Here is a 13085-nt window from a genome sequence, read left to right as displayed (position 1 = left end):
TTTTTGTTAAATTAAAACACGAATATCATTCTTCATTTAATGGATTCGAGATAGTCCTCACTAATGTTTAACTTTCTGGAGTAATTGGAGCTGTCCAGAAAGGCGTTTTAAAGTGTGCTACATTTTATAAATACATTGCAAAAGGCGAAGGAGTATATTCACTGCCCGCTTTTAGACACTTTAATAAATGAATTTAAAACACTAGGTGTTTGCGTTACCTTTCTTAGTTTAGTATATCTGACTTCATAATTTAAATATTAATAGTGGTTATTTGCCCAACGCTACACCCTTCTGATTGTGTGCAATTAGAGGGTTTAAGGAACTGCACGCTAATTGACACTTTGCAATCCGACCGAAGACTCAATCCACAAGTCCCCGGGGATCAAAGGGGAGGAGTGGGTGGTAGAGAAAGTTTTCGCTTTTCCTCGACTTTTTCATCCTTTTTTATTCGTTGCATACCCACAGGCGGCAAGTTCTGCAGCAAACATCATTTTGTGGGATGCGATGGGGGAGGGCGTGGCAGGATGTCTGACTGCGCTCATTGAGAACAAAATGCGAAACTTTTTAATTGACTTTTTCAATTACAGTTTAATTTTGTTGTAAGAAATGTTGGCACTGCCAATTGAAGTTTTCTCGAGCGCATACGTAGAAGGCCAAAAACGAGAAAAAAGGCCCCGAAAAGTAAGTGAGATGGGGTGGCTAATCTATCATTGTCCACTGGCGAGCTGGCGAGTGTGTGTGCGGGCAATTTGCAAAACTTCACAAACACGCACCAGGCAGCCATCAGCATCCTCAACTTGGCCACTTTCTCGCACTGCCATGTACACTGAAAAAATGACCCAATAATATTTTATAGCATTTTGGCAAAATGATTTGAAGATCCGCCAAAATTGGAACTACAATCATAAAACTAAAATTTAATGTGAGCAAAGAACTCAGAAAGCTCAAAACTCATTAAAAGATGTCTAAAAGTAAGTTTTATCACAGCCTACTTTTCGACACCTTTATAGTGATTTCCAAACGTAGCGATTTCGTGGGTGCATGCTTTTTAATGATGTAATATTAAGCCATTTTAACAAGAACCTATTTTGCCACTTGACATTTTTTTAGGTGTCACGTTTTTGCTACCGAAACCCATTCGGAAAATCTAAATTTATCTGCAACAAATTTCGTTGCTCTTTCCTATGGACATGGGGAAAAAGGCCAAGAAAGCACGCCAACTATGCATAAAGCTGGGAAAGTGGATGGGAATGCGGGTGGCAAAGTGAGAGAAGGCGTGCTCGAGTAAGATTGCATCTTAAAAACATTTCCTTCGAGCACTTTTTATTATGCGACCCGAAAACTGGTCAAAGTGAAAAAGTTTTTCGTGTCCTCCACTCGAGTAATGGAACTTTTCATTAATTTCCCAACTCTTTGCCCTTCGATGTATGACAGGCATGTAATTCCCGTACTCCAGCCAGAATAATTTGATATGTGCACCTACGGAAATCTCGAAATTAGCCGCAACATGGAGTCGCTGCCCATGGAATTATTCAGCTGACCTGCTGCCCAACACATGATGCATTGTCTGGTGATGGTTTATTATGCCTGGGGTTTTTGTGCCGAAACAAACATGTTACATTTATCTTGCCGGGGATGAAGCAGGCAAAAAACGAACAAGGAACAGCAAAAAACAAGGGGCTTAGGTCAGAAGAGCAGGCCTGATAGTACCTTAGAACTGCTCAACAGAAATTACTTTTCTAAGTGGTATTTTCCTCAGCAACAGCATACCTAAACTATCTCGACTTTGAAACCATACTTGTTGTCCCCTATAATATTATGGGATTTTCATATTCGTTATTCCAAAACATAATAAAAATGATTATTACTTTTTAAGGCTTCAGGAGATTACAGGGGGCTATCCCAATTCGCAGGCTCAAAAGAAGGCATTTTGGGCTGCTCCTAAGAGACTAATATGAATATATTATTTACTTGAAACTAGTCGTAATTTGATCTACTCCTATATACCAAGTTGAAAACTAATTATAATTTATAATTAAGAGATTATTTACTTAAGAAAACATTTAGGTTAAAGGCTTTAATTAGATCTGTTCCTGGATTATATTAAATAAAGATGTTAATTAAAAAAAAAAAAAAAAAAAAAAAAAAAAAGGCTTCAGGAAGGTATTCAAAAGTATGCAATGAGAACTAAGTCCCAGCAAGAATATTGGAGCATACTTTTAGACACCTTTAAAAATAAACTTATTTCTGCTCGTCCGATATACTCCATCCCCTTTGGATTAGAGGGTATCACAAAGGCAATAAACGGAGATACGAAAGCGAATACGAGTGGAGAACAACAAAAGCCCACGATGAATGGCCAGGATGGCAGGTGGAGCCGGCGGGTCAAGACCCGGTCAAAGCCAATGATACTGGCCGCTGGTGGAGATTGAGGGGTTAGCCGGAGGATTGGGGCCCAGTTACAGGGATCCAACCTGGAGGTCCCGACTCCGGAGTGCCTCGAATTAATCCCAGGCGTACACTTTGGCCTCTCTCCTCGGCAGCCGATTTTAATTGAATAACTGCATGAACGAAATGTTATGTTGTGTTGATAAGGCGATAAGATATGGCACCGATCCCAGGGGAGTCGCTTTCCGGGGATGTGTCCTCACAACAAATCACGGTGTTTCGAGTGGGAACGGATGGGCACTGGGATTGTCTTTGGCTGCGTCGTGCAAATGGCATAAAATAATGTATAAAATGGGGTTTGTTTATCTCTGGAAGCTGGAAGCTTCTATTGTCACCTCATGTTGTATGTTTTCTAGTTTTTTTGTGCTTTTCCTGGTCCTTTGTTGACACGTTGATAGTATGTATTGCCAGGAAAAGCCGGCATAAGCCCCATTTACATACGATCTGTATGCATATGAGGGTTTTTTGAGGGGGAATGTTTATGGGAGAGCCCGCTCATAACCGCAGATTGCCACTTGATTTGTCCTCTGCCTTTTATGCGCGTCAATCGCATTTGTTTTGGCTTTTTCTTGTTTTTGTTTTCCATTGTTTTCCACCGATTTTCCTTCGGTTCCGGCTTTTCCTTTGACAGGCAGACAGACAGAAAGCGGGAGGAATGCAAAACCAAAACGAATCCTGGCTCTCTGGCCCTCGGCAGCTGTAATCACCGCTGTGAAATGTGTGACATGCGATATCTATTATGCAAATATTGGCAGGCCGCAAATCCACAAATCCCCTTTCTCCGGTTGCCACGCCCCTTCCTGCCAGTGATCGAATAATCCCTGCTTTACAACCTCCTCTGCAACCAAACGTGGCTGCACTTTGCACTAGGTACTATTCACTTTCATTTGATACATATCTAATAACCGTTCATTAGGGAATTCAATTTAAAATCAATCTATTGAGGGTGCCACAGAAATCACTGGGTTTTGAAATCACTTTCAGATGTAATTCTGGGTGCCTAAAAGTATGCAGTGACAAAAAGTTAGAATGAATTCATTATGCATGTGAGTACAAAAATATTTTTGCATGTTTTTAGACATTTAACACCAATTTAAATGTACTTCCTGTGGTACCATTATTTTCTATTATAAACTATAATACTATACTATATTAAATATACTATACTACTATACTATACTATATTATATATACTATACTACTATACTATACTATATTATATATTCTATACTACTATACTATACTATGTCACATATACTATCCTACTAAACGATATTGTTATTTTCTTGGGAAAAGCTTTTAACGGTTTACCTTCTATGTTTATCCCATGTAGTAAGACAAGTCCCTGGAAATAGTTAATTTATTCTGCTGCTAATATACTTGTTCCCTGCTTTTAATCTTTACTTCTAAACTGTTGTTTCTGTTTTTAATGCGCGACAAACTTTTATGATAAGCCCGCCTCGTCATCGCGGGGAATCCCCCAGTTTATCCCAGTTTCTGTTTTCCTTTCCTGCAGCCATCAGAAATTAGCGTCCATTAATTAGCTGGCTCTGCCGGATTGACGTTAAGTTGCTGCCCCCCAGTTTTCCGTGTCCTCTGGCCTTTGCTCTTTGGAAGCCTGGATCCCTGGGTCCCAGGAACCTGTGGTTGCAACTTCACAGGGGGTCAAAAGGGGCGGATTTTCGGGTGGTTCTCTGCCCCTGCAGATAATTACCGCAGCATGTCAAAGTTTTGAGCAGTTCAGCAGCTCATCCTTGTTGCTCCTGCTCATTCAGCTCAGCCGGCTCATCCTGCCCACCTCACAGGTAATTTATCTTGGCTCCACCGGCGGCAATGCTTTAATAGATCATTTGCTGCATCATTGCGCATACGCCGTGTGAGCCCCGCCGCCGTTGCCTTTGTCGCGCGGCTAATCCTTTGACTTTGGAGCAGGGAGGAGTCTTGCCCGCCGGATGTCACGTCGCTCTGCTGGATTTGCCTCCATTTTTTCGCACATCCAGATACATCACTGTCTGCGGCGGAGTGCGAGTCTCCATTAAATGTGGGCCACCGCCAACGGAAGCCAGAGAAGCCACTGAATTTTTGCCACCAGCGAAATTCTCGCTCGTTTTATTTTCCATTTTTCGCTCGCATTTAGCAGACACCGAAAAACCCCAAAAAACACCCTAGCTTTAAAGCTTGCTTCGTAGTTGGCCACCATAATTCTATTATGGCTTTAAAGCAATTTTATTTCATATTGTTTATGCCCGACGCCAGTCGCGCAGAGAAAACTACAGCAGAACTTCTCCGGCTTAAACTTCAGCTTTTCATAGCCTTTCATTCAAGCTGCTCCCCCGAACTCAAACTTTCGCAATGACAAATAAGACAGGAACGAGTGCACATAAATTTAAATTTCAAGTTTCGTACATAAAGTAAGCAATCAGGGGTAAGATTACACCAATAAATTGTCCAATCCAATTTTTTAAGGACTTCGCTGATGTTAAAAATATTTTACGCTCTTTGCTTTTAAGAGGTTCTTTGGCTACCAAAGGCAACATTTCTTTTTCTTTGCAAAAATATTAAAAAAACTTATCTGTAAGCACAGAAAAATGTAATAGATATTTTTTATTTAATAATAAAGGCAAGGTTTATTCGTATTTGATAGAAATATTGCAAATTTCTTCTCTTCAATCTGTAAAAACTGAAAAAAAAACATTTTTATTCAACATATTTTAGATAGTTTGGTTTTGATAGTTATGTTATGGAATTTGACCTGTAGTGGGGCTAGACTGTTGGTCGGTCCCTGGGTGCTGGCTACCTTATGGCCACTATATCCGTTCCCCTTAGTTTCCTACCCTTTGGCTTTCGTTTTCATATCTGCTGGCTGCCATTTCGCATTTTCGTTTTCATTTTTACGCTTTGTAGGTCTCGCTTTCGCATCTGCCCTTGCCCTGTCGCTTCCTGCCCCTTGCAGCCCCTTCCAACCCCTTTCTAGCCCCTTCTAACCCCTCTTGACCCATCATCAGCCCCTGTTGTCCTCCTGTGGATGTCGCGTTGGCTGTCATCATCAAATTACGCCCGGCTTCTGTGGCTGGGTTTTGTTTTTCGGCCAGCAGTGTAGTCAAATTAAATTGTCTTTAAGGGATAGCTTTACTTTTTTATATTCACTTTTTAATAATACGTATTTGAAAATGTTAGTGAGTCAAAATAATACTGACCCTCGCTTAAAGGCTTACAATTGGAGCCGTAAAACCGAGTTCATAAATATATATTGTTTTTAATTAAAACTCCAACTCCTTTGTCTTTACCGCTCTTATATTTTGTGAAAGCAATTGATTTTTAAGACAGAATATATTAAATGTGTCTTTAACCCAACGCCTATTTGTAGATACAATTAATGTTAAAAGGAATTAATGAAACGGGTAACGAAGTCTACGAGCTTCTCTAATGAAAATTGATGAAAATTGCTGTTAGCCACTTAATTTTCCTTTCCTTGCTCTTTCGCTTTTATTTACTCTGCTGATAAGCCGAGATCGCTCTTTTGCGCCTTCGACGCTCTTTCATATCGCAGCCCCTGGTCGCTCTCGCTTTCTCTCTGATAAATCACGTATACGCCGCGTCGATCGCCGTCTGATGGCAGTCGCCAACGAACCGCGCGCGCACGCAAACCGCCAGCAAAACGCAGCGGAGGAGCATCTCCGCCTGAATGGAATAGCCCTTGGATAAAGAACCCCGTAACGTAGATCTGGGGATTGGGTAACCAGTGACTCGACACCAGTGACCTTCGACCAAATGGCCGCGGCAATGATGACCGACCGCGAACGGGAGGCGATCGTCAGCAACCTGACCAAGGATGTGCAGGCCCTGAGGGAAATGGTGCGGAGTCGGGAAAGCGAGCTGGTCAAGCTGCACCGGGAAATCCACAAGCTGAAGGTGAGAATGGCGACGGGCAGGAGGTGGGGTGGAGTCACCATGGAGGTAGGGGAAACATGGGGAAAAGCCATCCATCGCTGTCTATCGCATCACTTTGTTTGCTCTGTTTTGTTTGCTGCCCCTGGAAGTTCAGATAAGCTCAGGAGCTTCCACACAGACCGCACTATTTTTCGGACTAAATTCGAATTCGCTTTGTGTATCGCAGAGATACAAAGTATCTGCAAATACACACGCCGACAGAGAGACACCGACCCCTCCTCTATCGCAATCACATCGTTATCTGGGCAACAGCAGCAGACTCTGCCCAGATATCAGATACACCCCATATATTGTCTACCATGCCTACCCCACTGAACCGCAGGGAGGTGGGCCGGAAAGGGGGGCTAACCCATGCCCTTGCTAGATATCCATATCTATCTAACAACCCCCTTCCCACCTCGCTGGCCATCCACACATATTTAAACTGTGAGGCAGATTTATTGAGCCAAGTGATTAGCACTTCTTGGCGAGATCTCGTCGTCGTGCACAATTTTATAGCCCAAAGAAACGAGTGGAAGTTAGAGACTTGCGACTCGCGGATACTCGGTAGCCACTTCTCAAACAATCTGGAAGCCGAAAATCATTTAATTTCCATTATCTCACTAATTGGGGCTGTAAAAATCAGAGAGCTGTGGCTGCGAAATTGCTAATGTTAAATAAATTAGAGGGCGGCTTAAATTGCCATCATGGTTGTGGGAGGTATATAGGAGATATATATTTAAACAGAAATATCTTTTGCATTTCCCGGAACTCGAAATGTGGAACGAATACGCTCTTCACTTTTCTTACATTTTTGAGCACATCCAAAAACATTTCCCTGTCCTAATGAAAATTTTCCTAGCTTAGTGAAATCCCCATCCGCGGAGAATTGTATCTTTGGCGAGATGTAAAGCTCTTCGGCACCTAATCCCACCGCGAGTGTGCGTCGCTAATTGCCGGATCACCTCCAGCTCGAGCATTCCCCTCCGGTACCCCAGATCTCGCAGATCCGCAGATTACTTTGTGGGTAAACAAAAATACAAAAAGATACATAGATAATATAGTTCCGACCGGGCAGCACGCGCATCTCGAAAAACACAAAAAAGACTGAAACAGAATCCGAATAAAACGCGGCGAGCGAGAAAAAAAGGAAATGTGAGCTGGGCCAATGAAGAGTGTTTTTGAAATGCTAATTTCTATGCAAATAATTTGGAAAACAAGCAAAAGGTGGTTGGAGGTTGGCGTTGGGAGATGGGCGATTGGGCGGGGGTGGTAGGTGGCAACACCTCGCCCTGACATTCGGCTTATCATGTGTACCCTCTGAGCTGGAAGTGGAACTGGAGTGCTGAGCCCGAAACTGGAACCCTATGACTAGGTCTACTTTCTGGCTTTCTGGGGAGGCGCCTCGGATTCGGATTTACCTTTGGGCTACGACTTTATCTAGCCGTTTTTGGGTCACGCCGCCAAGGGGAAAATTTAGCATTCTATTTGCGGACTGTGATAAGGGAGTCACAAAATACGCACCCAATTGGCATACACTGGGAGAGAAAAGTTGTTGGAAAAATAAACCATGAATGCAACATATGGAGTAGCCAGTATATCTTTTCGATGTCTTATACTTTATTTATCTTACATTTTAATACCTTCTATAAAACTAAATTTTAAATGCACAAGCTAGACAACTATAAAAATATGTAATATTTTGGCATTTTGATCTGGTAGAGTTAGCTTTTATCAAAGTAAAACTTATTGAAGATGTAAGATTCCATTTATCTATGTTTAAATTTAAAACGTGAAAAAGCTCACCGTGCTTTCCATCCCGGGATTTGTCATCGTGGCAGCATGTGAATGCCATCCGCAGTGGGTCACCTAATTGAGTTGGGCTTGGGTGTCGAGGGAATCACGCGGCCCCTCAATTGATTGGCTTACAATTGCCGGGGAATTGATTGGGCGACGCATGACAATTGTTGCTCCTATCCCACCCATCTCCTGACGCCCATCTTCCTTCCCGCCTTCCTCTCTTCCAGAGTGTGCTCCAGCAGACCACCAACCACCTGAACGTCACCCGGAGCGAGAAGGCCAAGACGAAGCTCTACCCTCTGCCGGAGCAGTGTGGCGAGCAGGAGGGCAGGGAGCGGGATCCGCACGTATGCAGCTCGTGCGGCATGGTGATGCCCACCAGTCCGGAGTTCGCACTGGAGGCGCTCTCCCTGGGACCACTGCCCCACTCCGCAGCTCTTTCCACGGGCTCCCCAGCGGCCTCTCCTTCGCCATCGACGGAGGACCCCAGACCCAAGGCCACGCCCGCTGCGATTAAAAAACAGGGTGTCTCCGCCGAGAGCTGCGTGCAGTCCATGCAGCAGTCCTACAGCATTCCGATTCCCAAATACGACAAGGATTTCAGGTAAGTCTTATCTATTCTTGTATTTCACAGTAGATCCTATTTTAAATTAACCTATTATATTGATACGAAAAAAATACACTATTCTGATCTTCCACAGTGCTAAGCAGCAAATAAAAGACGCCATCATGGACAACGACTTCCTGAAGAACATAGACGCCTCCCAGGTGCGCGAACTGGTGGACTCCATGTACTCCAAAAGCATCGCCGCCGGGGAGTTTGTGATCCGCGAGGGCGAAGTGGGTGCCCACTTGTACGTCTCAGCAGCCGGCGAGTTTGCGGTGATGCAGCAGGGCAAGGTGCTGGACAAGATGGGGCCGGGCAAGGCCTTCGGGGAGCTGGCCATCCTCTACAACTGCACCAGGACGGCCTCCATTCGGGTGCTGAGTGAGGCGGCCAGGGTGTGGGTGCTGGACCGAAGGGTCTTTCAGCAGATCATGATGTGCACGGGACTGCAGCGCAGGGAAAACAGTGTGAACTTCCTCAGATCAGTGCCTCTGCTGAAGAACCTCAGCGAGGAGCTGCTGGCCAAGATTGCGGATGTCCTGGAGCTGGAGTTCTACGCCGCGGGCACCTACATCATCCGCCAGGGCACCGCCGGCGACAGCTTCTTCCTGATCTCGCAGGGCAATGTCCGGGTGACCCAGAAGCTGACCCCCACCATCCCGGAAGAAACGGAGCTCCGAACTCTGTCCCGGGGAGACTACTTCGGAGAGCAGGCCCTGATCAACGAGGACAAGCGAACGGCCAACATCATCGCCCTGTCTCCAGGTGTGGAGTGCCTCACCCTGGACAGGGACTCTTTCAAACGACTGATTGGCGATCTCTGCGAGCTGAAGGAGAAGGACTACGGGGATGAGAGCAGGATGCTGGCCATGAAGCAGGCAAGGGAGAGCAGCCATGATGAGCCTAAGGAGGAGCTGCTGCAGGAGTTCCCCGATCTTAAGCTCACTGATCTCGAGGTGGTCAGCACCCTGGGCATCGGTGGCTTTGGTCGCGTGGAGCTGGTCAAGGCCCACCATCAGGATAGCGTGGATATCTTCGCCTTGAAGTGCCTGAAGAAACAACACATTGTGGACACCAAGCAGGAGGAGCACATCTTCAGCGAGCGCCACATCATGCTCAGCTCGAGGTGTCCCTTCGTGTGCCGATTGTATCGCACGTTCAGGGACGAGAAGTACGCCTACATGCTCCTGGAGGCCTGTATGGGTGGCGAGATCTGGACGATGCTTCGGGATCGCGGATCCTTCGAGGACAACGCGGCGCAGTTCATCATTGGCTGTGTCTTGCAGGCCTTTGAGTACCTCCATGCCCGCGGGATCATCTATCGAGATCTGAAGCCGGAGAACCTCATGCTGGATGAGCGAGGCTATGTGAAGATCGTGGACTTCGGCTTCGCCAAGCAGATCGGAACGAGTGCCAAGACGTGGACCTTCTGCGGCACCCCGGAGTACGTGGCGCCCGAGATCATCCTGAACAAGGGTCACGACCGAGCCGTGGACTACTGGGCGTTGGGCATCCTCATCCATGAGCTGCTAAACGGAACGTAAGTATCAGAAGGTAATAATGGTTTTCGGAACTCTCCTAAAAACGATTATCTTTATGGAACAGCCCACCATTCAGTGCTCCTGACCCCATGCAGACGTACAACCTCATCCTGAAGGGCATTGACATGATAGCCTTTCCCAAGCACATCTCCCGTTGGGCCGTTCAACTCATCAAACGCCTGTGCCGCGATGTTCCCTCGGAGCGCCTGGGCTACCAGACTGGTGGCATCCAGGATATCAAGAAACACAAGTGAGAGAATACCCAGTCAGTCTACTTAAGGAAACTAGATAATAGTCTATCTATTATGTATACTTACTGCATTATTTTATGTTTCACGTATTGAGTTCGAATTCTTGATATTGTAAATTGGGGCTTAGTACTATTTAATTGATTTCCCCACTTTCAGGTGGTTCCTGGGCTTCGACTGGGACGGCTTGTCCAGCCAGCTGCTGATCCCGCCCTTCGTGCGCCCCATCGCCCACCCGACGGACGTGCGCTACTTCGACCGCTTCCCCTGCGACTTGAACGAGCCGCCGGACGAGCTCTCCGGCTGGGATGCGGACTTCTAGGCCCGTTCCACCTGCCCCTTGACTTGGTACTTCATCGCTCTTTAGTTTACTCTAGGATACTTTATTGATTTGCATAGAAACGTAGAAAGAAACAAGGAAAGCCATATCTTTTACTCGTCCTCATCGTGGTAAAAGTACACGCTGGATTTGGCGGCCAGCAGTCGGCAAATCTGGGTGCAGCGGGCGATCAGGGGTGTGTATATCTTCTCCGATCCCGGAGTGGGCTCCGCAGCCAGGTGCAAGCCGGAGGGGATGTTCCGGAAGAACTCCTCGTAGCTGAGCCTGGGCTGCCGGCCCTTGGGCATCTTGCAGGATTGGCAGTTGCAGTTGGACTCGCGGTGCTCGTAGAAGGCGTACCTGGCCCGAAAGGCGCAGCCCAGCAGGCTGACCTCCACTCCTGATCTCTGGTACACAGGGGCGTCAAAGATGTCCGCCACGATCTGCAGCACATGCTGGCTCCTGGAATCTTCACCCACCACGATCACCTTGGTGTACTTCGACTTGTGGAAGCCCATCTCGCGGGCGATGGCGTAGTGGTGCATGATTTGACCCTCGATCACGGCTCGCACCTCGATCTCAGGGGTGGCAAAGGCCGGAAGACCCCGCAGACACTCCGCCGACATAAAGTCTATGCCGGCATCCCAGCGCAGAATGCCCTGGGCAATGGGTATGATCTCTCGGTCCCGGAAGTGCACGGCCACATTTCCATTATTGCCCGGGGGCGTGTCACCCAGCATCTCATAGAAGCGCACCCAACTGCCATTGGCCACCTCCTCGCAGACGGCCTTCCGGGTGAGGGCTCCATTGTGGAAGCACAGCACGCCCATGTACTCGTCCGTCCTCGTGGGATGGCACATCACATGGCCATCCTCGAGTCGCGGAGCCCTCTTCAGGGGCATCACCACCACATCGCTGGTGTCCAGCGACAGCATGAGGAAGTCCTTCTCCACCAGCAGACCGGCCAGCTCGGAGGCCTTACTCCCGGCGGAGGCCACCACCATGCAGTCCGGCCGGAAGTTCCATCGCCTCACATAGTAGTCCGCAACGCGGCCTTGCAGCCGGTTAGGAGCAATGGGTTTCATCAGACGCCTGGCCAAGTCCGGAGCACAGGCATCCAGGCACTCGGGCGACCACTTCTTCCGCCGAATATCCATCAGATTCATTCCCGAGCCGTCTGTGAAGTCGATGGAGGCCATGCCGCCAATAAGCAGCGAGGCCAAGAAGCTGCTGATCAGGGAGATCCTGGAGGTCCGCTCGTAGTGCTCCGGGCACTGGGTGTGTATCTTCCGGATCTGGGGGCCCGTGAACCTGGCGTACGCCCTCGAGCCCGTTATGCTGGAAAGTTCAGCGGGACCGCCGACGGCTTGCTCCATTTCGTGCACCTGCTTGTCCGTGGACGAATCTCGCCACGTGGGCGTCCTGGTCAGCTCGAAGGCGCTCTCGTTGAGCTGCTCGTGGAGCCGCAGGTGGGCGTTCAGGTTGCACAGACGCCGGAGGCCCAAGTCCGACCAGAAGACACAGCCGTGCTGCTGCGCAGCTCCGGCAATCGAGGCCACTGAGTGCAGATCCGCGCCCTGCTTCACCAGGCAGTCCATCAGCATGTCCAGCGCCTTTACCCACATCACCGGGTTGGCCAGGTACTCACCCGGTTCACCTTCCGGCAGGATGCCATTGATCGTCTTGAACTCGGGCAGGTCGACGTCGTAGCGGATCTGCGCCACGTAGGCCACCTTCAGGTTGGAGTCGAGGATCAAGGCGCGGAGGAGCTGGGTACCCAGGTGGAGTCCCAGGTAGCTGTTGCCACTGTAGTCCTGCTTGCGCCGATGGCACATGTTCCACAAGTGCTTTGAGTTTTAAAGGGTAGGGTGAAATTGGTAGGGGAGTAGTAAATTTTTTAGGAAAATGTTATAAGACAGTGAATACCAAGCATATAAAGCACATCAAAAATTAATATTCATATAAATGTATATTTTAGCGGTTACAAAACGATGTTTAATTCTTAAGTTGTTATCTATTCTAAATAAAGGAATTTACAGTTTATGGTGCTTTTGTTTCTTTTAGGATTAAAAACTGCTCATTTAGAAAGTAATTTTCTTTCAGTGGGACATAAGTATATGAAGTTATATTATTTAATCCCACAATAAAGATAGTAAAAAAAAATACAACCCTCTATATTTATGTAACATAAA

General features: G+C 47.1%; 2 protein-coding genes across 2 annotated transcripts; one reads left to right on the top strand and one right to left on the bottom strand.

Annotated features, from left to right (window-relative positions):
- Positions 1–6078: 6078 nt before the first annotated feature.
- LOC108029194 (cGMP-dependent protein kinase, isozyme 1) lies at positions 6079–11009 on the top strand. The gene is made up of 5 exons (XM_017101370.3): positions 6079–6360; positions 8406–8782; positions 8880–10325; positions 10391–10576; positions 10734–11009. The coding sequence occupies exons 1-5, from the start codon at positions 6220–6222 to the stop codon at positions 10894–10896; spliced, it is 2313 nt and encodes a 770-aa protein (XP_016956859.1). The 5' UTR covers positions 6079–6219; the 3' UTR covers positions 10897–11009.
- On the bottom strand, positions 10937–12832 carry LOC108029195 (xylulose kinase). Its single transcript, XM_017101371.3, has one exon. It carries the CDS (start codon positions 12726–12728, stop codon positions 11007–11009), a length of 1722 nt encoding a protein of 573 aa, XP_016956860.1. The 5' UTR covers positions 12729–12832; the 3' UTR covers positions 10937–11006.
- Between the last annotated feature and the right edge of the window lie 253 nt (positions 12833–13085).

This window comes from Drosophila biarmipes, chromosome 2L (genome assembly GCF_025231255.1).
Source record: "Drosophila biarmipes strain raj3 chromosome 2L, RU_DBia_V1.1, whole genome shotgun sequence".
In the NCBI taxonomy this organism is placed as follows: domain Eukaryota; kingdom Metazoa; phylum Arthropoda; class Insecta; order Diptera; family Drosophilidae; genus Drosophila; species Drosophila biarmipes.
This window is presented reverse-complemented; position numbering and strand designations above follow the sequence as displayed.